This window comes from Lissotriton vulgaris, chromosome 10 (genome assembly GCF_964263255.1).
Source record: "Lissotriton vulgaris chromosome 10, aLisVul1.2, whole genome shotgun sequence".
Classification (NCBI taxonomy): Eukaryota; Metazoa; Chordata; class Amphibia; order Caudata; family Salamandridae; genus Lissotriton; species Lissotriton vulgaris.
Window position 1 is genome coordinate 496,744,501 of NC_141698.1, and position 26,476 is coordinate 496,770,976.

At 51.5% G+C, this 26,476-nt stretch overlaps 1 protein-coding gene across 2 annotated transcripts in view; it reads left to right on the forward strand.

Moving 5' to 3' along the window:
* PARN (poly(A)-specific ribonuclease) overlaps window positions 1-13,427 on the forward strand; it is a 615,197-nt gene extending 601,770 nt beyond the window's left edge. For both annotated transcript variants that reach the window (XM_086941354.1, XM_086941353.1), the window contains one exon: window positions 11,704-13,427. In XM_086941354.1, the coding sequence (XP_086797480.1) occupies window positions 11,704-11,756 (53 nt within the window). In that variant the 3' untranslated portion in view covers window positions 11,757-13,427. The remainder of the gene's footprint in view (window positions 1-11,703) is intronic.
* The last annotated feature ends 13,049 nt before the right edge of the window (window positions 13,428-26,476 follow it).

A 26,476-nucleotide genomic window follows, 5' to 3' on the forward strand; every position in this document is an offset into this window, starting at 1 on the left:
CAGTACTTTCTCGTGTGAACTTGGTTCTCAGGCCCACCTCTGGGGTTGGTATTACTGGGGTATCTATTCTACGGTGAGGAATCTATAACTGTATCTTTCAGATGAAAAAGTTACTTTCCATCGGTAACAATATACTTGTAAGAGACAGATTAGTTATGGATTCCTCACCGCCCCACCCATCCTCCCCGTTCTGCGAACTAACTTCTAGAGTAAGGGAATCCCTTTCAGGGCTCTAGATTTCGTGCACCAGTTGTCAGTGTCTTGCATGGGTCTGCGCTTCTGGTGTGGAATGTTGTATAAAGAACTGACGTCGGCGCGCGAGGGCGGCGTCTAAGTAGATACCACAACGTCATTCCGGCGACCACGACGCCAACAACTAACGCAGAGTCGACAGACGCCACCTATCAACATGTGGGGGTACCGCTGAGGAAAGAATTCTCCGGATCCAGACTGACGCCTGGGGGTAATTCTAAGGTGTGGAATCCATAACTAATCTGTCTCTTACAGATAGATCGTTACCGAAGGTAAGTAACTTGTTCTACAACACCACACTGAGGAATCGTTCTCATGCACTTCCTGCATGCTTTCATGCTTCTACCCATACCCAACTTGCACCAGACCAACAGCACCCAGCCCTCCACTCACTCATACAGTCCTGCAACCAAGCACACAACATTCCACGCTTGCATTCATGCAGCTCAACAACCGCTCACTCAGAGACCCGTTGCACGACAATAACCTTTTCTTTTTAAAACCGTTTTTATTGCAGGATAAGATGCAATTCACATATGTACAATATTACAACCCCACGGGCATCGCCTCGCCCGGCTTTCTTCAATGGTAAGATATACACAGCCATTTAGCCCACAACCGGGGGGTCGGGCTGCGTCAGTCAACGGGTCAACCTGCTTGCCATCGTACACATATGATTGCTGTTTCATTCGGAGTAATCAAACCTGCTTTTAACATTTTCCCCTACGCCCCTCTAATCACCCCTCCCCCCCTAATCCCTCCCCTTCTGCCCGACTATCCACCAACCCCAACTTAATCTTAACCCTCCCCCCGAGTGCTCGACCCTGCGCCTAAGCTCTGCCTCAAAGTTCCTGTGTGTGTGCAGTCAGGAGTGATAGTGTCGTGGTGGGAATGTGCAACTGGTTAGCGATTGGGTACTACTACACTCGACTCGGAGAGGCTGTCTTCATCTTCTAACGCGCTGTCCCTGAGTGCCTGCACTAGCATCTCCCATTCCATGGCCGCTTCCAGCGCTTTATCTTCTGATCTGCGGCGGGCCAATTGATACCTAAGCGTGCTCTCGCTTGCAGCCCATTTAAGCATTTTGTTAGTCTACCTTCGCAGCGTTGGGCATCGTTTCGACTTCCAATTCCTCGTTAGTTCCCTTTTAGTTAAGATCAGACCCATATCCACAAACTTGCTAGAAATTCTGTTCTTGGGCGTATGCGGGAACCAGTGTAATAAGCCCACAGCCTTGGAGATTTGTAATTCCTGGTCAGTAACCGTATTCAAGGTCTCAATAACCTCCCTCCAGTAATCCCGCAAGTGTGCGCAGCCCCAGAGCATATGGCCCAGGTCCGCCCCCACTGTATTGCACCTGGGGCACGCCGCATCCACCACTCCGAAGTACTTTTCAATCCTCCTGGGTGTGAGATATGCCTTATACAGTACATAGAAGTGTATCAGCTGAAAACGGGCGTTCCTTGTACTCTTTCTCGCCCGCCGCACTATCTGTGCCCATGTGGTATCGGGGATCTCAGTCCCCAGTTCCAGCTCCCACGCCTCTTTCAGCGTGGTTAGGGGTTGCACCGTTTCACGTGACATTCGCGAATAGAGGCACGTCACTGCCTTGTACGTACCGGCCACCATCATGGTGTATTGACAAGCCATTGACGTTGGGGGCTCTTGAGTTCCCTCCTCCCAGTGTGCCTGCATCGCGCGCTTTATAGCTGCGTGCATTAAAAAGTCCCCCTTCGGAAGGTCAAAGCGGTCTTGCAGCGTTTGGTAGGGGATCAGTTCCCCGTCCTCATATAGGTCTCCCAGTATCTGCAGTCCAGCCTCCTCCCATCCCTGTAGCCTCGACCAATCGCCCCCATGCGGGAGCGTCGTTACCATACCGAGGGGTATCTCAGGCGCATACATGCGTCGCACCCCGGCCCATTTCTGCGCTCGTTTCCAGCAGAGTCTGTACATCTGCTCTTCCAGCGACAGATCCCTAAAACAGTTTTTGCTGTAAAGTGATGAAGGCTTGTACATGGCGGGGGGTGCTCGCCTCCCTGTCCTCCTCCGGTCCACGGTACGCCCGCGCCGCCTCTTGCGTGAAGGTCTGCAGCTGCGCAGCCAGGTAATATTGCTCAAAGTCGGGGACCGCCATGCCTCCCTCATCCTTCGGCCGGAGCAGCGTTGTCAGAGCAATTCTGCACCTGCCCGTACCCCAAAGGAAGGAGATCAATAAAGATCTCAACTGTCGGAAGACCGACCTAGGTATCCATACAGGCAGCACGCGGAAGTAATAGAGAAGGCGCGGCAGGGCTATCATTTTTACCAGGGATATGTGTCCCGTGACCGATAGCGGGAGAGTAGACCAAAATCTCATATTACCACGTAGCGCCCGTATACAGCGACCTACGTTGCCCTCTAGCAGGTACGAAGCCTTGTGGTATATATACACTCCCAGATACTTCAGACAATCCGGCGCCCAGGCCAACTGTGTACGGATGATAGGTTCCTGTTCACCGTGACGTAACGGGAATAGGCACGACTTAGGCCAATTCACCCGCAGCCCAGATAATCTGCCAAAGGCCACCAGTAGTCTTTCCGCCCCCTCAAGTGCCTCCCTCGGGTTTTCTAGATATAGCACGAGATAGTCTGCATATAGCAAGACAAGGTGTGGTTGTCCCCGATAAGTCAAGCCCGCGAAGGAAAGCCCCTTCCTGACTTACGCCGCTAAGGGCTCAATCGCTAAAGCGAACAGCAGGGGAGATAGGGAACATCCCTGCCTGGTGCCTCGGATAACTGGGTATGGGTCCGACACAAGGGGACCCACCCGCACCCGTGCAACCGCCGAGGCGTATAGGACTTTCGTCCAACCTATGTACCTGTCCCCAAGGCCGAAGTGTTGCATAACCTTGTATAGGTACTCCCACTCCAGGCTGTCGAATGCTTTTACTATGTCGATCGACAAGACCACCGGCGTGTGCGTGGCAGGCCACTGTTCCCCCAGCAGGCGAATCAATCGACGTATATTAGCAGTCGTATTGCGCGCTGGAATGAAGCCAGACTGGTCATTGTGGACCAACACAGTCATGTGCTGCAGCAACCTGGTCGCCAAGATAGTACTCAGGATTTTGTAGTCCACCATCAACATGGATAGTGGCCTGTAGGAGGCTGGATGTTTGCTCTCTCTACCCGGCTTCAGGAGCGGAATCATGAGCGCCTCGCACATGGAAGCAGGCAGCCCCCCCCCCCGAGCCTTAGCTTCGTTGTACACACGCCTGAAGCCTCGGGGCAAGTAGATCAATATACTTGCTATAAAATTCGACCGGAAGCTCATCCAGGCCCGGGGTTTTGTTTCTGGCCATTTTCTTCACTGCACTCCTTATCTCTCCCAGTTCTATACCCCTGCCTAGAGCCTCCGCCTGTTCTGGTTCCAAGCACGGCAGCTGCAGGCCCTCCAAGAAAGCGGTTATCTCCGTCTCCCGCCCCTCGAGCGCCCTCTCGTAGAGCGTCTCGGAGTACTAGCGGAAGCGCTCCAAAATCTCCGCCTGGGTGTGGCGGACTAGGCCGTCCTCCCCTTCAATGGCTAAAATAGGGTGGCTTCGTCTTGTGGGGTTGGCCAACCAGGCCAGCAGCGTCCCCGCTTTATCGCCCTCCGCGTGCGCCCTTACTGAGTAGGATTTATGGTCGAAACAGCGAAGCCATTCCATCTCCACAGCCACCGCTTCCTTGGCAGCACTCACCGTCTCTTGTAACTCCGGGCGGTTGGGGCGCTCCTTCTCGGCAGCGCGCAATGTTATTTCTGCTCTGTCCAGATCGTCTAGCAAAGATTTACGAGCCCCCGTGTATTTTCCTATACAATGGCCCCTGATAACTGTCTTAAAGGCATCCCACTCATATGCTCTAGTCGATGCCGTGCCCTCATTCTCCTCGAAATAGAACGTGACCCGGTCCCCCAGCGCCTCCCTGAGCACCAAGTCATCTAGCGTGTCCGGCCTCAGTTGCCACGTCGAGACCCGCGAAGTCTCAGTCATCCAATTGAGGGTCAGCAGTAGGGGATTGTGGTCAGAGATCGTGCGTGCAAGTTATTCTGAGTTGGATACCGCCGGTAGCACCTGTGAGGAGCACAAGAAAGTGTCCAGGCGTACATGGAGGTCATGCAACCCAGAATAGAAGGAATAATCCCTCACCGTTGGGTGGTGCACCCGCCAGGCGTCCTGGAGTTCCCAGCTCTCCTGCCAATGCACCCTGCGCTTCGCCAGCCGGTGCATAGGAGACGTCCCTAGCGGAGGATGAGATCTATCCAGTTCCACATCGATCACCGAGTTGAAATCCCCTCCCATTATGATGGGGCCAGCTAAAAACCCCGCCAGAGCCCCAGACAGTTTGGTGAAAAAGGACGCCTGGTCTGTTAGACGCATACACACTGCAGAGCGTTATGTCCTTGCCTTTCAGTTTCCCTTCCACTGCTACAAACCTACCCTCCGGGTCTATGATGTGCTTATTGGCTTGAAAAGGAGTCCCCGCCCGCACCCAAATCAGCACCCCTCTGGCGAATGCGGAATATGTGGTGTGGAATAATTTTCCCCTCCACCTTCTCTGTATCAATCAATCAATCAATCACGCCATTTGTATAGCGCGCTACTCACCCGGGAGGGTCTCAAGGTGCTGGGGGAGGGGTAGGTTACTGCTCGAACAGCCAGGTCTTGAACTGCTTCCTGAAGGAGAGAGCGCTATACCCTCTTGTTTCGTCAGATGTGTTTCCTGCAGCAGCGCTATCTGCACCCCTCTCCGAACCAAGTATGCATGTATTTTGTGCCTCTGTGCCATCGTGTGCAGACCCCTCACATTCCAGGTTAAACACTTCACTTGTCCATTATTAGCCATAATCACGCATTACACTGCAAAGTCCAGTAGCGGCGTTCAGCCTGGCACACAGGGTCACACTCCCCCCCCCCCCCCCACCCCACCTCCCCCCCCATCCCAACTCAACAGAACCCCGCTTTGAGCACCCCCAACTACTCTAAGCTCCCTCCCCCCCAGAACAGGGCCCAGCCTAGCAAGTGCAGCTCCCATCCAAACTTGTTGAAGACCTAGCTTCCTGCCCCCAACAACACGACTATCTCGCAGTCGACACTACGGTGGCCTTATGGGCCCGAAAGGCGTTGCTCCACTCCGAAGGTGGTCAACCTGGTCACAGTACTTCCAGCCCATGATCCCCCCCATGCAAGTCCAGCGTTCCATCCCTTTCTCAGTGTTTGTCGCCATTCGCCAGCAAAGGCACCCCCCAGGCACCTTACCACCCCGACATGGGGCATCTCCAGTCTCATTCATCCATAAGGCCTCCGGACGTCTGTGGCGTGACGTCCGGGCCCTTACCATTGTTCAAGTCCGATTGTTCTGCTTCTGAGCCAGTAACTAGGCCCTCCGCCTCCGAGCTGTCGCACGATCTGGATCTCGTAGTCCCCGACAGTTCCATTACCGCTTGCAGCGCGGCCTTTCTCTCGCCATCAGTCTGTGATTCCGTCGGTTTCTTGGCTCTCTGTCGGCGCTTCCGGATCCTCTGTGATTTTCTAGTCGGCTGCTGGGTTCGTTCGTCCTCCGCCCTGTGCTTCGCCCCATCGGTGCCGGCTTTGTACGTGTCCCACCACGCCCAGGAGTCTGCCGAGTTGTGAAGAATAGCGCCTTATCGTCCACCACCACCCTGAGTTTGGCCGGAAACGGAAGTGAATACGTCAGACCCTCAGCTCGAAGTTCTTTTTTGAGCGACAAGAACAAGGCTCGTAGTTTCTGTGTCTCGTACGTGTAATCAGGGAAAAGCGTCACCCTGCTATTGTCCACCTGGAAAGGACCCACATCCCCTGCCCGTTGTAACAACCAGTCCCGGTCCTTGTAATGCAGCAATTTTATCACTACCGGGCGGGGCAATTGGCCCGGTTTAGGAGGACGAGCCGGGACCCTGCGTGCCCGTTCCAACGTGAAGGGAGAAAGGCCCTCTGGTGCCACCTCCATCCTCAGCCATTGTTAGAGGTATCCCACCATATCGTCCCCTTCTTTCTGTTCCGGAAGGCCCACTAAGTGCACGTTGTTGCGCCTGTTACGGATTTCGGCATCCTCCGCCCTCCTCTCCAAGGCCTGGATGCGGTCCAGTGCGTCTCCTAGTCTCCCCTCCATAGTCTTGTGCTCGGGCAGTATCTCCTTGAGGGTGTTTTCCGCAGCTTTGACCCTATCCTTCAGTTTGTAGTGGTTGGCTCGCAATAGTCCCAGGCCCGTTGCCACTCAATATCTTGCTGTAGCGCTTCCTTGGTGGCTTGTATGGCTTCCAGGATGCAATTTTGCAGCTGCTGCAGGTCCGTCAGGGATTGTGGTGGGCTTTCCGCCTCTCCCTAGCTCGCAGCCTCCTCCACTTTTCCCCTAGGTTTCCCCATTTCGTTCACCAGAGAAAACTTCGGAACTCTCTTCGGCCACTCAGTGGAGGGCGCCTTCAATATTCAGTGTCTGAAATCGGCAGGGAGCGCCGCAGCCTGATCAGCGTGGCAGCCCAAGCCCTCGCTCCATCACCAGCAGGCTCAAGTCAGCTCTGACCCCAGGCCACCAGACCCCTCGGAGAGAGTGGGATTCAGTTCACCAGTGCAGCCTCCGTTGGCTCCAGTCGATGTCGTCCCGGAGTCTTCTGGTCTTCCGAACCCGGTTCCCTCTCGCTGGTGTCGCTCCGGCGACTAGGCCCGCACCTCGAACCCTCAGTGGGGCGACAACTCAGGGGAGTCGCTTCTCGCCTCGTCGTCGTGGAGTTCAGGACCTCTCTCAGGATGCGTCCGGATGCGTGCCCAGTGCGCCTCTGAGCCAGGATGTTCTCGCCTCCCGCACCACTGTTAGGCGCGGAGCCCTCTGCGGCCCCTCTGTGCCAGGGCGGCCGCCATCTTACGCTCCTCAATCTTTGTTCGTAGGAGACCCGACATACCCAGGCTGTAGGTTTGGCAAGCTCCCCTGCTCACAGCACGGTGGAATAATCAGGCGGGCTCAGGTGGCAACCCCTTCGTCTCAGGCCGTCCCCCCAAAGAGTCGCTAAGGGGACTTCGCCATCAGGGGCTCGAGAGCCAGCTCCGGACGCCGTCTTGTTCCATCGCTCCTTCGGCGCTTCCTCGTGCTTCTCACGATTGCGTCGCCTGGGGGTCCGTTGCTGTTCAGGTGTCCTTAAGTGGTCGAATGATGCACTTTAGGGTGGATTTCGTGCAGTTTGTCAGGATAAAATCGGGGATCGGGAGCGGAGCTCTGGGCTCACGCCGCCAGTCCGCTCGGCATCCAAGCCACGCCCCCCCTTGCACGACAATAACCATGACCTCCTTTTTCTCACAGAAACCTGACTGAACCTTGGATTGGCACCTGACATCGCCACAGCCATCCCCGAGCTACAGGATTAACATGCAAGTCTGACTCTACAAGACCGGAGGAAGAATCATAATCGTCATCTACAAGAATATCATCTGCTGCATCACATCCATAGGCATTATAACCTCCAATCTGGAACACCTGTTGTTCAACCTTCACATCACGGCCAACTTCACAACACAATTGTGGACTTAATCGCACCACTCTTTCTCAATGCTAGCAATTGCATCCTACTCGGAGACCTGAACTTCAACCTGAAAGATCTTAGTCTGATGAAAAACAACAGCAAAAACTGGAGTGAAAATGGAGAATGAACCAAGACAATGCAGCAAGGCATGCATTCAAATTCGCCGTAAGACACTACCACCAAATGATCCAGACCACTAAAGGCACCGCTCAGCAGGCCACACTGATGCCAGCACCAAAGCACCAATAAAAGGGAAGTAATCTTCGCCATTGTGAAAGACTCCACTTCCCCATTGGCTGCCTTCCACTCAATCAACCCCTCTTGGGACCTTTGCAACAGCCTCTCTCAAATCTTTAGCAACACAATCACTGCCATCTACAGCAAATTCAGATTGCAACCAACCCTGACAGACCTCTTCAAACTCCTCCCAATCTTATCCAAAGACCAATGCTGACCTGTCCCATCAACACCTCCCGGCACCGCCCCCCACCCCCCCAAGCCCCCCTCCGAAGTAAACTCTGCCATCATGAAGTCCATCCACTCCGGGTTCCCTTCGGACTCCTGACTCCACCGCTCCTACTCCAGTGGACTGCAACCCATCAGTGCCATGCTCCCACCCATTACGAATGTCTCTGCTGCTTCCACGATCTTCCCAGATTCTTGGAAACAGTCTTCTCATCACTGAATAAACTTTCTGCAGTCCCTTCAATGCTCACCAACAACAGACCTGTCTCCCTGCTGCCATTTTTGGTCAAGGTATTAAAGAAACTCATCAACAGACACCTCTCCAACCACCATATACTTGACCTCATTCAGTCTGGTTGTAGACTCAACCACAGCACAGAAACTGCCCTCATCACTGACAATGACATCTGCATTCATCTGAACAGAGGCGTTGTGGCTGCCCTCATCTTCCTGGACCTCTCTGCAGCATTTAAGTCTCACACCCTATCCTCATCCAATGTCTACACAACATCAGAATCCAAGGACAATACTCCAATGGATCTACTCCAGCCTTACTGAAAGGATTGAGCCAGTCAGCCTGGCATCATGCACCACAGATGATCGCATATGCAGAATTCTGCAAGGAGATTTTATCGCACAACTCCTGGGATCCTACAATAGAATCAGGGGTTTGCAAGGTGCACAAGGAGTCAACAATTTTGAACAATCCCCTAGGAGAAGTGAGGGAGGCCGTTAAGTTGGAAAAATGGGCCTGCTTTTCCTTAATTACTTTTGCTTTGTAATCTCTAAGGAGGAGTTTGTGCTTTTCCCTTTCCCTGAGATCCCAGCTCGTTCGCCAGAGTATTTCCTGCTTCCTACAGCCCTGCCTTAAGAGCCTAAGTGTTTCCGAGAACCAGGGGGCCGAGGGTCTCTTCCTAGCTGAGTAGCGGTATAAGGCAGGGGCCAGGAGATCCACTGCACTAGCAATGGAGTTAGAAAGCTCCAGAGCAGCGGCACTGACGTCCCCCAAGGGGGTAGTCCTGGTATTGGCCATAATGGGGGCTAGGGTATCATTGGAAATTCTCCTATAGTTCCGTTTTAGTTCCCTTTTCCTATGGTCGCTGCACAAACACATAGCCTTTCACCACAAAACTATAGTGCTCCCGCGTAGCTCGTAGGTCGCAGCCCGCCCCGCCGAGGGACAGGAAGACCCCCATTATGAAGCATGACACTAAAGGACTCATAGTGTGTGAGGGGTATTTTAAAAGCACATAGTGCCTTCATCCCACCGGTTAGATGAAGATCCAACCTCCCTTTCAAAAATATATTTATAAAAAAAACCTTAAAAATAAACACTTGCACTTTTTTCTTGATGGGGTCTCTTAACACCAGAGCGACAAAATCTGCCATTGATGCCTTGTAGAGCATGAATGAGCTCTCCATCCAGAGGGGGGTACAAGGTCTCTTCAGAGATTGGGGCGAAATTTGGTTAGATTTATTCGCCACGGCTGAGAACAACCAATGTCCACACTTCTGTGCTCTGGAGTTTCCAAGGTGGTTCTCACTTGGAGATGCATTTCATCTTTAGTGGAGCTCAGGCCTTCTGTGCGCCTGCCTGCTACCATCAATCCTGCCCAGAGTTCTCAAGAAGATTAGGAACGACTAGTACCAGGTCATTCTTGTGGCTCCAGATTGAGTGCAGAGTATGGTATTGCGAACTCCTGATCTTGAGCGTTGTTGTTCCGATCAGGATACCCCTTTGGGAGGCTTTCATGTCACAGCAAGAGAGCAGGATCCTGCACCTGAACCTGCGCACATTCCTCCTTCATGCAAGGAGATTGAGGTGGCGGCAACTGATTGACTTTGACCTCCCTTTTGAAGTCTGGCAGCCAGGCATCCCTCAACTGTCAGTGGGACAGATTTGTGGCTTGGTGCACTGCCAAACATGTTGATCCCCTCTCTGCACCTTTGTCTAAAGTCTTGTTTGTCCGAGGTGATGCTGTTTATTTTATCATTAGCCCAGCAAAGCTTTGCTTTGGGCTCAGTTAAACGGTATGGTTCAGCCATATCCGCTTTCTTACGGTTGCCGGATCAGCCCTCCCTGTTCAAGTCACCAATTGGGACCCATTTCCTAAAAGGACTCCAAGATATGTATCTCCAAAACTTCTTCATCATGCCCTAATGGGACCTTAGATTGGTTCTAACATTTTTGATGTGCTCTTCCTTCGAGTCCAAACACAGATACCCTCTGCGTCCCCTGACTCTTAAAACCATTTTCTTAGTGCTAATTACTTTTACCAGGAGGGTTAGTGAGCTTCAGGCACTCTGTGCACCCTCCGTATGCCAACTTTTTCCCCAGAGCTGTTCTCCACACCTGTGCCTCTTTCCTGCTGTAGTTGGTAACACCTTTCCATGTCAGGCAGAGCATTATGCTGCCAACGTTCTTTTCTCTGCCTCACCCTTCTAAAGAGGAGAGACTTCATTGACTGGACCAATAATAAGCATTTTTGTTTTACATTGATCATACCAAAGAACTCCGAGTGCACAGTCAACTTAGTTTGGTTCGCCGGAGCGAAGAAAGTAAAAGTCAGCTCCATCATGACATGCACTTTGCCCTTTTGGTCCTCAAGGCCTTCTTGGTCTAAACTGTTCACAAAAACCTCCAATTGCAAGAGTATCTATTCTATGGTAAGACGTCTGCGGCTAAAAATCTCTATCAGATGAGCAATTTACTTACTTTTGTTAACTGCTTGTTTGGTAGAGACTATTTAGCTCCCATCCTTCCCACTTCTGCAAACTGATTTTATTGGTCTAGAAGGCTCCTGTAGGTCCTTAATTCCTTCACACTGGTTCATTGATTTTTTAACATGGCTACATGCTTCTGCTGCAGAAATTTAATGAAAAGAAACTGGGCAGCACGCTGGGGTGGCACCTGTATAGGCCCTGTGCATGTCGCCTACCTGTGCACAGAGGTAGTGCTTGAACGTTTTCACATCCAGTCTGACGCCTGGAGAACATTCTAAGATCAGAAATCCGTGGCTTCATAGCCGTTACCATATAAGGTGTTACTGGAGGTAAGTAACTTGTTCATTTTGCTCCGTCATTTCAATCCTTTACCCATGTGGGAGCTCAGAAAAGCAGGGATGGAACTCGTATCACTCGCGCACAGTGCCATTAATTCTCTGCTCCATCATGCAGAGACATGGGACTCTGTCAAGGGCCGCATCTAGCACCTATGACTTTGCATAGATTAAAAAAATCTAAATCCAGTGTGGCGCCTTACGAAAGGTGTTCCTTTCGGGAATCTGCAGCAGCTTTTACATCCATTAGAAAGAATTTCACCAAAAGTGACTAGTCCCTCTTGCACATTCATTATTAAATATGGAGTTCTTATTGGTTTAAATTACTTTATCTGTTTGTTTCCCACTAATGTATTCTTATCTCTTTTTTCACAGAGAGCAGCAGTAGTAGTTCTACAGTCCTCTTTGAAGTTCCAGACACGTGGTAGTCAAAACTTTACATACGAGAAGTGAAAAATATTTAAAGAAAATATCAGTTTGCACCACTTGGGAGGCGACAAATGGAATAAGCATGAAATGTCAGCTGTTGGTTCCTAAATATGTGTGCTTTTGTATGCAACATATGATATTCTTCCATGCAAACCCCCATGCCCTGTATACTCGCACACACAGCGTCCTAATAAATTGAGCACTCTAATGACATTTGCTCTTACTTATAGCACAGTAGGACTTATCATGGGTACATCCATGTTTTACTGACTGCTCTTACTTCAAGCCTAGTCTGGTTCTGTTTACAGAGATCACTCTCTCCTGTTTTGGCTGCACTCTTTTTCAAGAACTGCGGCATGACTGATTTTAATTTCTATACCTTACGTATAATCACAGTCGCACAGAGTTGTTTTGAAGCAGTAAGTGATCACAGATTCAGATTTGACCCTCTACATGTTATCACTTTGTTCCCACCAAAGTGCGGGTAGTGGTGCTGCTGAAACGTATCGGTGAGCACTAATCAACAGATCTGTATGTCATCCTGAACAGACATCTTATTTCGGTCATGAGCATTTAGCAAAACTGGCATGTTCTTAGCCTTTGCTGCAAAGTGAATGAACCCTCCAAAATGAACGAATTTGACAAAGAACCACATTGTTTATGCTATTGTGTCTGCACTTTCGTTTTTAAGGAAGTGTGTACAGTATAGCGCACCTTCTTGTTCAAATAACTTCTTAAGAATGTGGGCATTTCTTTGAATGACTGGCGTTTAAAATGTATAGGATGTCCTTTCTTGACTTCTAGTTCGCATAGCCACCAGAAACCAAACACTGAAATTCTCCATGCAATATAAAAAAAAATAATTGAAAACATGGTGCATCTCCTTAAAATACCTGGTTAATATAAAAAGAGAAACCTACTCCTGTTTCCTGAGTACTCATCGTTTTACTTTTGTGTAATGTATAGTAACGTTTGTGTTTTATAAGGTGAACTGCACATTTGTTCTAGTCAATATTGTGAATAATTTGTTGTTTTTAGGTTTGACTTGAAAAATAAGACTAGTGTGGTTTAGCTAACCTATGTCACACTGGTTACACAACTATCACGAACCAGCATTGTGATGTCCCTTTGTTATGGACTTTGATTTAACCTGTTTTTGGTGTATAACTAGTTAACCACGTTGTTTTTTCCCAAATATTTCCTGCCCCATCAATGGTTACACATAAAATATTGGTATCTGTAAATGTGATTTGATATACCCCTCACCAGCTTTTATTTCCTTAAATTATCACTAATTCTACTTTTCCACAGGATTTCTGGATATGTAAATCTAGAAATCTGTTTTACATGTTATAATTTTAAAAAATTACATTGTATAAAATTCTGGAGTATTCTAGTTGCCATAAGGTCATCGGTTACATTGTAAGACGGTAGGGGTGTGGCTTGTAAGTTATCACTGTCTTCACTATTTTGTTTTTTATCCGTGTAAGTCTATGGAACCAGACTGTAACTGACCTGCCGACTGCACTAGCCCCTGTTTTGTAAAATGGATCTACTTTGGTAGATTTATTGTGGAAAACGTTTGATATTTAACTTTTTGTATCATGGAAATAGGAAAAAATCAAATGTATTTCCATAAAATGAAAATTAAAGAAATTTTCTAAGATTTAGTGGGCTCTTTGTTTCATTTATTCTTCTATTACACACTGTCCTGCATCACTAACAAATAGGAGAGGATGTTCCATAACCAAGCGATTGACCACAAAGCTGGGGAACTGGGTTCGAGTCTCGGCAGGGACACTCAGCATCCTGTGATTCTGGGCAAATCACTTAATCTCCCCGTGCCTAACAAAGTGAATGTGTCCATCTGTAAGGCAACTGATACTCATGTAAAACACTCAGATACCTTTGGGTCGAGTTTGCGCTGTATAAAACTTGAAATTGGAAGGAAATGTGCCAAGTAATTTAAAACCATTTTTTCTGTATGCTGAGTATGTCGTACACCTGACCTCTCTGTGTCGTGCCACCTAATGGTGGGACCAGAAACTGCCCTTTCTGCGGTCACAGTTGAACCACAATCAATCATGAGTGGTGCTAAAGTGAGATCATGTGGCCGAGCCCCATTCCCCAGCATGGCTTCCCAAATTTGCCACTTCCCTTTTCCACTGTTTGCCTGCATTTTGGGTGCTTATTTCTTTTCTGGAGAGTCCACATGCCACCTTATGTTTGTTACTGTTTAGTAGAGCTTTTTTATTCATCCTTCCTTAGGGAAGCTCATGCTGTAACGTTCAGGGCTTAAGGCATGTGTGCTTTGACACAAGCAGGTAGTTCTAATGGATAGCTCTATCTGCAGTTTTCTCATCTCTTCGATCTCCTCAAGGTACTAGACTGGATTTGTAAAAGGTGAAATTGCTCTGCAGTGCCAAGTGGTGCCACAGCTCTTATTCAACCCCATGATCCTCTGCAGATGTCATCATGGAGCCAAAAATGACAGCACACCGATGTGAGGTCCTTTTTTCGAAGTGGATCAAGAGCGCGTCCAATCAAACAGTATTTATATAGCGTGGCTTAACACCCTGAGGGTATCCAGGCACTGAGGAGAGCTGAATTTTTTTTTTTACAGTGTATTGACAGTGTGCCTCCCCAAAGATTTCAGCTTTTGATAAACTGTCATTCCTACCCCAAACATTGCTTTAAGACAACCACAATGTCTGTCTATGGTACTGGGGGCCCAATACGATTATAAGTCATGTGAAAAGTGCAGCTGTATACACGCCAAAGTGAAAGAATGGCACCAGTCTGCGTCAGACATCTGAAAGAAACACGTTAGTGATAGATTCCTTACCTTAGAATTACCCCCGACCTCAGACTGGATCCGGAAAGTTTTCGTCAGCAGTACCCCTGCGCGTCGCTAGACACCGTCATGCGGCTCTGCGTGCGTTGTTGGCGTCTTAGTCACCGAGATGACGTCGCTGGAGCTACTTGGACGTGTCCACGCGTGCTGATGTCTGTTCTTTCGTTTTACGCGCCAGCAAGCCCAGATCCGGAGAGAGCGGTACCCCCATGTGTTTTTGACTGAGTTATTTTTGGGACTTTTGTCTCTGTTTTTTGTCTTTGACTCCTGGTCCATAGGGATACCCGGTTTTAAGTCTTGCACGGCTTGTCCCCGCACGATGTCGGTAACGGACCTGCACCGTGAGTGTCTCTACTGCCTGGGGCATGACCATGACTTCGAGTCGTGCCCCGAATGCCAGGCCATGGCTCCGAAAACTTTGCGGGAGCGGTCCTGAAAGTTGCTAGAGGCCCGGGAGTCAGCTCCACGCCGTTCAAGGTCCCGGTCCCGTGGGAGGTCGAAGGACTGGGACTGGTCGTGGAGCCATCACCACCATCTTTCGACAAAGTCTTTGCACTCTGAGTCAGGTAAGATGCAGCACAAGAAGTCAAAGAAGTGTCATCGCTCTTTGCCTTCCTCTAGCGCAACACAGCTGAGGGTGCGGGTGGTGATACCCCTATGGCTCCGGCGGAGCCTGCGCAGTTGACGATGGCCTACCCGCCATTCCCAAGTCTGTTGGTGACGCCGGCCCAGCTACAGGACTTTATTTGCCATGGCCCGCCTTTTTGGCCCATCGGGCTCTGGCGGCACGCCCTCGGGCCTTGCGGATCCAACTGGGGGTCCTCGCTCCTCTTCGTCACCGGCTCCAGCCTGACGTCATTGACTACTCCGGTATCGACGCTGCGAGACCCCCATGGATCAATGCATGGATAGGGCCTCCACCGACATAGTCTACAGCACCACCACTGGTGGCCAACGCCTTCCCTGGCTTCTACCCTGACGTGGAGACTGCGCCGGACCGGTGTCAATCGACGCCAATGGGACATTTCTACCTCTTTCTCCATCTGTCTCCCTCTTTTCTGCCTGCACGGCAGGTTGGGCATAACTGGGAGGGGTCTGAAGCCCATCTTGCCACCCCAGTGCGAGTTAGACTCGGACTGGGAAGAGGATTTGAAGGATGCAGGTGACCTGGATTTTACTCATCCGGAGAATTATTTAGGGTAGTAACCACCTTATCCAACCCTCCGACGCCGCCCCTAGAGACCTCTCAAGCACTGACCGATGCCTTGGCTAGCTTCTTTGAGGAAAAAGTCAGTTCCATCTTCCAGACTTTTTCACGTTCTAACCCGCTACAACCTGTGACGTCTCCCTCTACCAGTAACTCACCAACCTTTGTATCCTTTCAACCGGTAGACAAAGATCATATTCAACGTCTAGTAGTCAGCACCAAATCTGGCTCCCCCCGGGACCCCTGCCCCCCTTCCATTCTTAACCGCATACCAGAAGCAATCTCCCCTTCATTAGTCACAATATGTAATGCCATGTTCTCCACGGGAACATATCCGTCTGTCTGGAAAGAAGCAATAATAAAACCATTGCTGAAAAAACCCACTCTAGACCCTCTTATACCAGCAAGCTACAGACCAATTGCTTGTCTCCCTTTTCCAGCTAAGATTTTTGAGAAATCCATGAACCAGCAGCTGTCAAAATTCATAAACACCAACAACTTGTTAGACGATACTCAGTTCGGTTTCAGGCAGGGACATGGGACTGAGACGGCACTACTGAAAGCCGCTGATGAAATTAGAATAACTATGGACAAGGGAGGATCAGCTGTCTTGATACTCCTAGATCTCTCCGCTGCTTTTGACACGGTCGATCATATCACTCTGATCGACCGTGTCGCAGCCCTGGGAATAGGAGGAACGGCCAAAGACCTGATTGCCTCATTTCTCGTCAATCGGCCACAGATTGTCAAAATGGGTAACTACACCTCCCAGACCTTTTTTCTCCCATGTGGAGTCCCACAAGGTTCCTCGCTAAGTCCGACGCTTTTTAATATCTATGTATCGGACTTGGCGAGGGTGATAAAATCTTATGGCATTGCATTGACCACATATGCCGATGACACGCAACTAGTGCTATCGGTACATGACAACGGAACCAGTGTGGCAGCCAATTTCCGGGAAGGTATGAAGGCAATAAGCTCCTGGATGTCATCAAATTGCCTCAAGCTTAACTCTGATAAAACGGAGGTGATGACATTCGGGAGCTTGAAACCAGCATGGTCCCCACAATGGTGGCCACCGGAGTTGGGTTCCCCCCCCGAACCGGTGACTAAGGTTCGTAACTTAGGAGTTATCTTTGATAACAAACTGACCTTCCATCACCACGCCAATACTGTGACATCATCTGCATTCTTTATACTTAAAAAAATCAAGAAACTTCTCCCATATCTTCCTCAATCCGCGGGCAAAACTCTCATTAGTACACTGGTGTTCTCCAAAACGGACTATTGCAATTCCTTGCTTCTCAATGCGCAGGAAGGAGTCCTTAATAAATTCCAAACCATCCAGAATGCGGCTGCAAGAATTTTACTTTCAATCCCCAAATTCACCTCAGTATCCCACCGTCTCAAAGAACTCCACTGGCTTCCAATCAGAAAGCGAATAAAATTTAAGGCTCTTTGTATAGCTTACAAGACCCTAAACTATCCAGGGCCTAAATTCCTAAAAATAGCTCTTCATCCTCTGGAGCACCGCAGAACACTTCGATCCTCAACTACTTGCATGCTGTCTGTCCCTCGGACAAAGAAAGCGACTTGGGGAGACAGGTGCTTCACTACAGCTACTGCCAAGTTATGGAATACCCTCCCACTGCACATCAAAACTGCCCCCACCCTCATTAAATTCCGAAAGAGCCTCAAGACATGGCTTTTCTCTTCTGTTTAACCATTCTCATAGAGTAAGAGTTCCTTGAGCAACAGCGCCGAGACACCCGTAGGGGTATTTGCGCGCTTTAAAAATAGCAAGAAATAAATAAATAAATAAATAAATACTCCAGAACATGGCACACTGTCTCCTACCGTGGTTATGGAGGAAGGTGGTACATATTCTGTGGTGTTGCATATTGCAGCCGAGGCTCTGCACCTCGAGCTCCCTACGGTGGCCGTCCTGAGTAACCTGACAGAAGTGCTTGGCCGGCGTCTTCCTCTTCGGAGCCTCTACTGCCCTTTAATGTCGCACTTTCGGACGTTCTTTTGGGCATCTGGTCTAGGCCCAACACGGGGGCTCCTGTAGATAAGAACGTGGCCCAACGCCATCGCCATACCCCGGGCGACCCCATTTTCCTCTTCCAACACCCTACCTCTGAGATCTTGGTTGTCCAGGCCTCTGCATCCCCAAGCAAAATACCCTTCCGCACCACCAGACAGGGAATCCAAGAAACTGGAACAGTATGGGAAGAAAATATTTATTTCCACCATTTCAGGGCTGTGGTCTGTGAACACTGCATGCCTCTTGGGCTGTTATTCCCATTCTGTGTGGGACACAGTTGCGCAAGTGCTGCCCCAGTGTCCGGAGGAGGCCCTAACAGTGCTCTCCCAAACTTTTGCTGAGGGGAGAGACGTAGCCAAGTTCACAAATCATTCTGGCCTTGACACCGCCGACTCGCTGGGCAGAGCGATATCCACGACAGTGGCGCTACACAGCCACGCCTTGCTGAGGAAGACTGGCTTTTCCGGGGAAGTCCGGAACACTGATGGGCATGCCCTTTGGCACTCGCCTTTTTGGCGACAAGGTAGATAGTGTGTTGGAGTGTTTTAAGGGCTCACGGTCTAGGGCAAAGTCCTTAGACCTTTTGGCCACGCGCCCTCCTTCCGCTTCTGCTTTTTGCTCCTTTCGTGGCCAAGGAAAGGACACCTAAACACGTTATTTTCAGAGCCACAGGCCTGCGCAGCAACAGTCTCCGCGCACCTGGGGATGTGGGACCCGCAGAGGTGGGTCACGGGGCCAGCGGGCGGGTCAGTCCACCACCTCCCCTGCCGCCTCTGCCTCCAAACTTTCCTAGTCCGGTGTTTCAGGCCCAAAAAACGCCAGTGGGTGGCAGGATATGCCATCACCTCCCCCACTGGCATACCATCACCTCGGACAGGTGGGTTTTGCAGATAGTCCGAAGGGGTTACTCCCTCCCCTTCGAGACTACCCCTCCAGCCATGGCGCCACAGTGCCACCGCATGTCGGAGGATCACTTGCCACTTCTCCAGCAGAAAGTTACGGCCCTCTTGGCCAAGGGGGCCAATCAACCTCGTTCTGATGGAAGAAGGAGGTTGTGGTTGTTACTCCCACTACTTCTTTATTCCAAAGAAGACAAGGGCCTGCGTCCCATCTTAGACCTTCGGAACTTAAATCGCTTCCTCCGAAAGGAGACGTTCAAGATGCTCACACTTGCTCAGGTCTTGTCTGCCCTAGACCCGCAAGACTGGATAATAGCGTTGGAATGCAGGGCGCTTATTTTCATATCCCCGTCCTGCCGGCCCACCGGCTTTACCTATGGTTCACGGTCGGCCACGAGCACTTTCAGTTCACTGTGCTATCCTTTGGCCTTACCAGCGCCCCTTGGGTGTTCACGAAAGTGATGGCGGTGGTCGCAGCTCATCTGCACAGATCAGAGGTTTCAGTCTTCCCCTATCTCGACGACTGGTTGTAGAAGGCGGGCTCGCCCCCGGCAGTCATCTCCCACCTCTAGACTACGGCTGACCTCCTGTATTTGCTGGGGTTCTCCATCAACTTGCCTAAGTCATACCTGATTCCCTCTCAGAAGCTGCTCTTTATCGGAGCGATTCTGGACACGGCGCTGTTTTGGGTTTGTCCTCCCGAACAGCGAGTTCAGGACATTCGGGCTATGATTTCGATCTTTTGACACTTGTCCTGGGTTTCGGTCAGGATGACATTTAAGCTACTGGGCTTCATGGCCTCCTGCATCCTGCTGACCAATTATGCCAGAGGGCATATTTATTTATTTTATTTATTTTTGTGATTTCTAGAGCGCCTGGTGACCCGTAGGCATCCCCGCGCTATAAATCTGTGGAGACCAGGAGAGGGGAAGAGGGGGAGAATTATTTAGGAAACAGAAGGGTCTTGAGTTTCTTACGAAACAGGGTGTGCGAGGGTTCCAGACGAAGGCTGTGAGGGAGTGCATTCCAGCCTCTGGAGGCATTAACCGCAAAGCGACAGCCGCCGGTTCGAGCCTTCCTGAATTTAGGTACAGTGGCCAGATGTTCGGCGTCAGAGCGGAGGGGTCTGGAGGCTTTATATGGGGTAACCATGTGTCTTAGTGCGGCTGGGCCAACTCCATTGATAAGCTTGTGGGTGGTACATAGGGCCTTAAATTCTACTCTCTGGCGGACAGGAAGCCAGTGTAGGGCTTTGAGGGCAGGCTTGGCTGAAACTCTGGGGGGGAGGTTCATAATGAGCCTGGCCGCAGCATTTTGGGTGCGTTGGAGTTTGGCCAGGGTGTGTTCCGGAGCCCCCAGATAGATGGCGTTGCTGTAGTCGAGCCGGGCTAAGACAAGTCCCTGGATCAGTAATTTCCTGGATAGCGGGGGGAGAAGGGGCAGGATCTTACGCACGGATCGCAAGAGACCAATGCACGTGCCAGCAGTCTTGGTCGCCTGCGTCTTCATGGTTAGGTCGGGTTCCAACCACACTCCTAGAGTTTTGATCTCCTTTTTAGGTGCGGGGATTTCGCCAAAGGAGTCAGGCCAAACTGAAGGTGGGATGGACGTCCATTTGTTGCCCAGAAGCATGATCTCGGTCTTTGCACCGTTCAGCTTCAAGGCCGAGTCACACATCAAGGTATGGATGTCCTGAAGACAGTTCAGCAGGCTGTCGGGATGGTTATCCAGGTGAGACAGGGAGATGACTAGTTGAGTGTCGTCTGCGTAGTTTATTATTTTTATACCATAGGGGGCCACTACGTCCTCCGGGGGGGCATAAAAACATTAAACAGGGTGGGGCTGAGCGACGACCCCTGGGGAACTCCGTTCTTGAGAGGAAGTGGTTCTGATCGGGAATTACCGTCCCACACCTCAAAGGAGCGGTTGGAAAGAAAGGATTCAATCCATGCTCGCGCTGTGCCCACAATTCCTGCCTTGGCCAGGCGATGTAATAGGACACGGTGATCCACCGTATAAAAGGCGGCACTTAGGTCCAGGAGGATCACTGCCACCGATCCTCCTGAGTCTAGAATGCCCCTTGCCTCCTCGATGACAGAGAGGAGGGCCGTGTCCGTGCCATGGCCGGGTCGGAACCCGGTTTGGGATTGGCGCAAGAGATGGTTGGTCTCAAGGAATTGGGACAGTTGCGAGTTGACTAGCTTTTCCGCCATCTTACTGATACAAGGGAGCAGCGAGATAGGGCGCTAGTTAGCCATGTCGTCCGGGTTGAGTTGGGGCTTTTTCAACAGGGCCTTAATGACTGCATTCTTCCAGTTGAAGGCACCGTGCCTTCCGACAAGGAAGTGTTGATAAGGTCCTTGATGATAGGGGCTATATTGTGAGATACCTTTTTTAGGAATCTAGCCGGGGCTGGGTCGAGGGGGGAGCCGCTTTTCATTTTCTCCAGCGTGGAAGTGACTTCAGAGAGGGAGACTGCTCTGAAAGTGTCCAACTGTGGATTGTTGTTACCGTCCGCTATGTCCGAGATGGAAGGGGGGCTAACGGTGGGTAGGGAGTCCAATATCCGCAAGATTTTAGAATCAAAATAGTTGGCCAGATCCTGACTTCTGTCTGGGGGGGGGGGGGGAGGGAGTGAGAAGAGGGTGATGTAGGGATGTTCATTAGTTCTTTGACTATCCGGTATGATTCTTTGGAGGAGTTTGTCGCGGTTTTGATTCTATTGTCATAGTATGTCGCTTTGGCTGACTTCAAGGCAGTTTTGTAGCATCTTACTGCCTTGTGATACAAGTCTTTGTTACTGTGGAGCCAGTCTTTCCTCCACACTCTCTCGGCCTTTTTACACTCTTTACGGAGCGTTCTGAGGTCGGGATTATACCAAGGTGCGTGGCCCTTGATCTTATTTTTGACCTCTCGGTTTTTAAAGGGGATGAGGCTGTCAAGGGAGGAGGAAATCCAGTCTCTGACCTGGGTGTCCGCAATGGCGGGGTCGGCTGTAAGACTTGGGGTGGTGGCATCCAGGGCCCGGGCCCAGTCTTCCACCGAAAGTCTGGCCCAGGATCTGTCCTTGGTGTAGGTTGGAGGTTTATGGGGTTTTTTAAAAGAACCTGGGAGGAAGATCGAGACCAAGAAGTGATCTGTCCACGGAAGGGGGAGGGAATTAGTAAACAGAAGGGAAGGGATGTTCGAGAACACAGGGTCCAGCAGATGTCCTTTTGAATGCGTGGCTCCTGAATTAGCCAGGGAGAGGCCGAGGGCGCCCAGATCACAGATTAGGTCAGATGCTCCTGTGTCGAATGGGTCATCGAAATGGATGTTGAGGTCACCTGTAATCAGGAAGTTAGATGTTAGGTGGGCCAGGGATGAAACGGTTTCCAGAAAAGCGGCGGAGAAGGGGCCGAAATGCCCTGGGGGCCGATAGACCAGAAGGCCCGACAGGGAGTTGGTCGGGGTAAGCTGGAGCGAGAAGTGGCAGCTCTCCGACTCCTGGCTCTGAGTCTCAGTAGATCGACAGGTGAAGTAGTCTCGGTAAATGATGGCCAGTCCGCCTCCTCGACCAAGAGGACGGGGTTGGGACATAAGGAAGCCCAGGGGGAGGGCTGAGACTATGTCGGAGTTAGAGTGACCGGTGATCCATGTTTCGGTTAGAAACAGTATATCTAACTCGTAATCGACGATAAGATGGTTTATGAGTAGGGCGTGCTTGGGCAGCGATCTGCAATTGAGTGTCGCTATTTTGAGGCCCGGGAGCGAGGGAGTAACAATGGGAAGGGATAAATTTCCATTTTTGCAGGTGTTGCATCCAGTGAAGGGGTCGTTGGGGTCGGATATGACATGGCAGTTGCTGTTTCTAATAGGTCTGAGGCTGAGGAGATCTCGACGAGAATAGTGTCTCCTTGTGGCGGTGTGGTCCGGCATAGTGTCTGGCCCTGTGCCCGGTCGTGCGCGGACGGGCGCAGACGGGCTTGCCTTAGGCGCGCCTTCGGCGCGCACTCGTCGCGCCCGCTGCGCTCGTCCGCTGCGCGTCCTACCAAGGCACATGATTTATGGTAGTGGGACAGGGTATTAGAGGGGGCGTGGCCAACAGAGGGGGTGTGTCTGTGGCGCGCCTCGCGCTCGAGGATGGCGGCTGATGGAAAGGGGGTTCGTTGCAGCGTGTAGCGCTGTTTTAAGAAGAGGCAAGGAGTGCAGGTAGGAGGGGGGAGTTAAAAGGGAGTTAAAATATGTGGGCTCTGCAGTGGGACCTGAAGTTCCAGTGGGTGCAGCATCAAGGGGACCGGTCCGAGTACGTCCAAATCTAGGAGGGCACTGCGCAACATTTGCAGTGGTAGCTCACGAGCCAGCATTGGGTCAGCAGCAGATCACTCTCCTTTCCCCAACCGGAGCATACAGTGGTGACGGAAGCGTCCCGGCTGGACTAGTGCGGCCTCATGGAAGAAGTGGAAATCAGAGGCCTCTGGTCTCTGGCAGAGTCCAGGCTCCATAACAACCTTCTGGAGCTCCGGGGGATCCTACTGTAATCCGCCTCTCCTTGCCCCACTGCTACCTTCGCCGGGATCAGAGCTATCCAAAGATTCGGCAGAAGTATCTGAGAACCCCACCAGGTTCTGGCGTCTGTTATAGCGGCCCCACGGGCGGCTGTTTTGATAGCGAGGATATGTTTTATTAATATAGAAATCCTTCTGTAGGTAAGGGTAGGTGTTTACTATAGTTCGAGGCATGTGGGCTGCTGAATTCATATCTGTGCATAGATCGCCGCCTAGTGTTGGGTCCGGATGATTGCACATTGTTGTCCTGGAAGAGTCTTCGAAGTATCACGAGATAGGTGGCTCCTCCCCTGGACTACAGTGCGCATGGGCATCGCCTCCATCCCAGATTGTTTTTTTCCGCCATTGGGTTCGGATGTGTTTCGGTTCCCTCTGTCGGAATCGATAGTTGTAAAACTTTTCTAACTCGAGACCAAAAGGTCTTTAGGCTGGGCGTCGGTATAGTTTCGTTCGGGTTTTGTCTGTTCTCAGCTCCGAACTCTTGCTACCCATCCGCGTGCTCTCGGCGCGGACGGGCCTACTCGGCGCTCCAGACATGGAACGGACTCCGTTCAAAAGGTGCCCGGTGTGCACCTCCAAGTATTCACACCTCGATGTGCACCCTGTGTGCAACAAATGTTTGTCACCGGACCATGATGAGGCCAGGTGTATGGCCTGCTCGAAGTTCCGGTGCAAGAAGACTCTCAAGATTCGTCGGGCCGCTAGACTCCAGGCCCAGTTATCGGCAACCTCGGCGCCCCCGCCGGACGACATCTTCGAAGAATCTGTTGAAGACGACGATGTCATGCGGGTTTCGGACTCTAGCCCCGCGTCTGAGGGGGATGCCTATGACGCAGGAGACGAGGACTTTGACGAAGCCGGCGACGAGGTAGGGGACGACGATGGGGCAATTGCCACCGTGGGGGACAGCTCGGAGGAAGAGCGTCCCCAGACTGACTCAGGGGTCAATCCCCTTCATGCGGCCCAGGTCGAGGGATCGCCTTCGGGCCTTACCCAAGACTTCGTTACTAGTCCAGCAGCCCCGCCTCCGGGCCCGGTCACGGACATTTCTAAGACGCCACTCCCGTTAACGAAAAAGAAAGTGAAGCCATTGGTATCCACTTCTCCGGTTTCGAAACCGAAAGTGAAAGCTGCACTGGTGCAGAAGGCTCTGGAGGCGTCGACTTCCAAAAAATTCAAAATGGCCGACCTGAAGAGCCGTGCCAAGATGGCCGACCCGAGGGCCTCGGGGTCGACGCCGAAGACTAAGTCGACCGACTCGGCCGCGTCGGCGCCGAAGATGGTCGGTCGATGACCCGAAGAAAGCTTCGAAGAAGCGTCAAGGCGATTCCACGGCTCCGCCCGTCGGGGACAAGGACCGTGAAGTGTCGGCTCCGAAGACGTTGCCTCTCGCCGACCCGACTCCCGACTCGGGGAGATCGCTCGAGCCGGTCAAGCCCTCCGCGGCCTTGACGAAGAAGGTCGCGGAGTCCCTGCAACGGCTTCGGAAGGACGCTGTGGTTCCCGAACCAGGGGATGTGGTGCCGAAGCACACAACAAAGCCCACAAAGGCGCAAACGCCTATCCGCTTCACCTTGCCGCCGAAGTCGACGCCGAAGGCTTTCGCTCCGAAGCATGGGGCAGGTGTGCCCTCGAAGCAGGTCTCGACGCCCGAAGCGGCACTGGTGGTGGCGAAGCCTCGGCTCCAGCCGCTTGCAGAGGAAGAGCGTCGAGAGGTCATCATCGACGCCAATACCGGAAAACTGTCTCTCCTCAAAAGGAAAATCACCACGGAGCCGGTGTTGGAACATTTTCGCATTCCTCTCAAAAATAAGAAGGGTACTGCGGGTACTTCGGCCCCGATCGAGCCTGCCTCTCCACAAGCTTTAGAACATTCGCCAACGCGTTCCAACGCAGGGGATGGTGACGATGAGGAGGTCGAGTACAACTATCCGGCGTACTCGGATCCGGAGGAGGAACATGAGCCTTGGTCTGCCGGAGGCGACCCGGACGACCCGCAATCGGGTCAGGAACCGCAGCTCTTTGCTGCAAAGACCTCACCGACGGAGGACTCGGCAGCCTTCAACGCTTTGATTGAGCGAGCTGCAGCTAACCAGGAGGTCGAGCTGCACTCAGATCCTGTGGATGTGGACTTTTTGTTTGACACTTTCTCATTGGCTGAAAAATCTGTCAAGACATTGCCAATGCTCAAGGGAGTGCTAAAGCACGCGACTGAGGTCTTCAAAGAGCCCACCCGGGCGCGTGTCATCAATCCTCGCATTGACAAAAAATATAAGGCAGCGCCCTCGGATCCAACATACATCAAGGGACACTTGCCACTGGACTCGTTGGTGGTATCCAACGCACGCAAGAGGGCGAACTCGCAGACCACTGGTGACGCTCCTCCCCCAGACAAAGAGTCTAAAATATTTGAGGCCTCAGGGAAACGGATTGCTGCACAGGCAGCTAATATTTGGCGAATCTCAAACACGCAGGCCCTACTTGCACGCTACGATAGGGCTCATTATGACACCCTAGAAACACTGCTGCAACACTTGCCTGACCAGTACAAGGAGGCAGGGGAAATGTTAATTCAGGAAGGAAAGCTCATCACAAACGCTTCCATTAAATGTGCGCTAGACGTGGCTGACACAGCCTCCAGGGCAATCAAAACTAGTGTGTTGCTGAGAAGACATGCATGGCTTAGGATATCAGGTTTCAAACCGGATATACAAACAACTATCCTGAACCAAACAGTTAATCCTGACCACCTGTTCGGCCCTGAGGTGGATGCGACACTGGAAAAAATGAAGAAAGACACAGACACTGCTAAGTCTATGGGGGCCCTCCAGTCTCAGCAGTTTCGGGGTGGTTCCTTTCGCCGCTCCAATACCAGAGGCACCTCAAGGGGTCAGGCATCGCAGTCCACACAGTATTATAAAAGTAATACCCAGACCTCATACACCAACAAGGGTAGAGGTGGCTACAGAGGCAACAACATCAAAGGCAGGGGACGTGGAAACAACAGCTCCAGGTCCACCACCGCCAACAAGCAGTGACGCCTTGTCACTGCCCCCCGACCACACAACACCGGTCGGGGGGAGACTCCAGCAGTTCCTGCCCGCGTGGAAATCCATCACCACGGACAGGTGGGTCAAGTCTCTTATCCAGTACGGTTACTGTCTG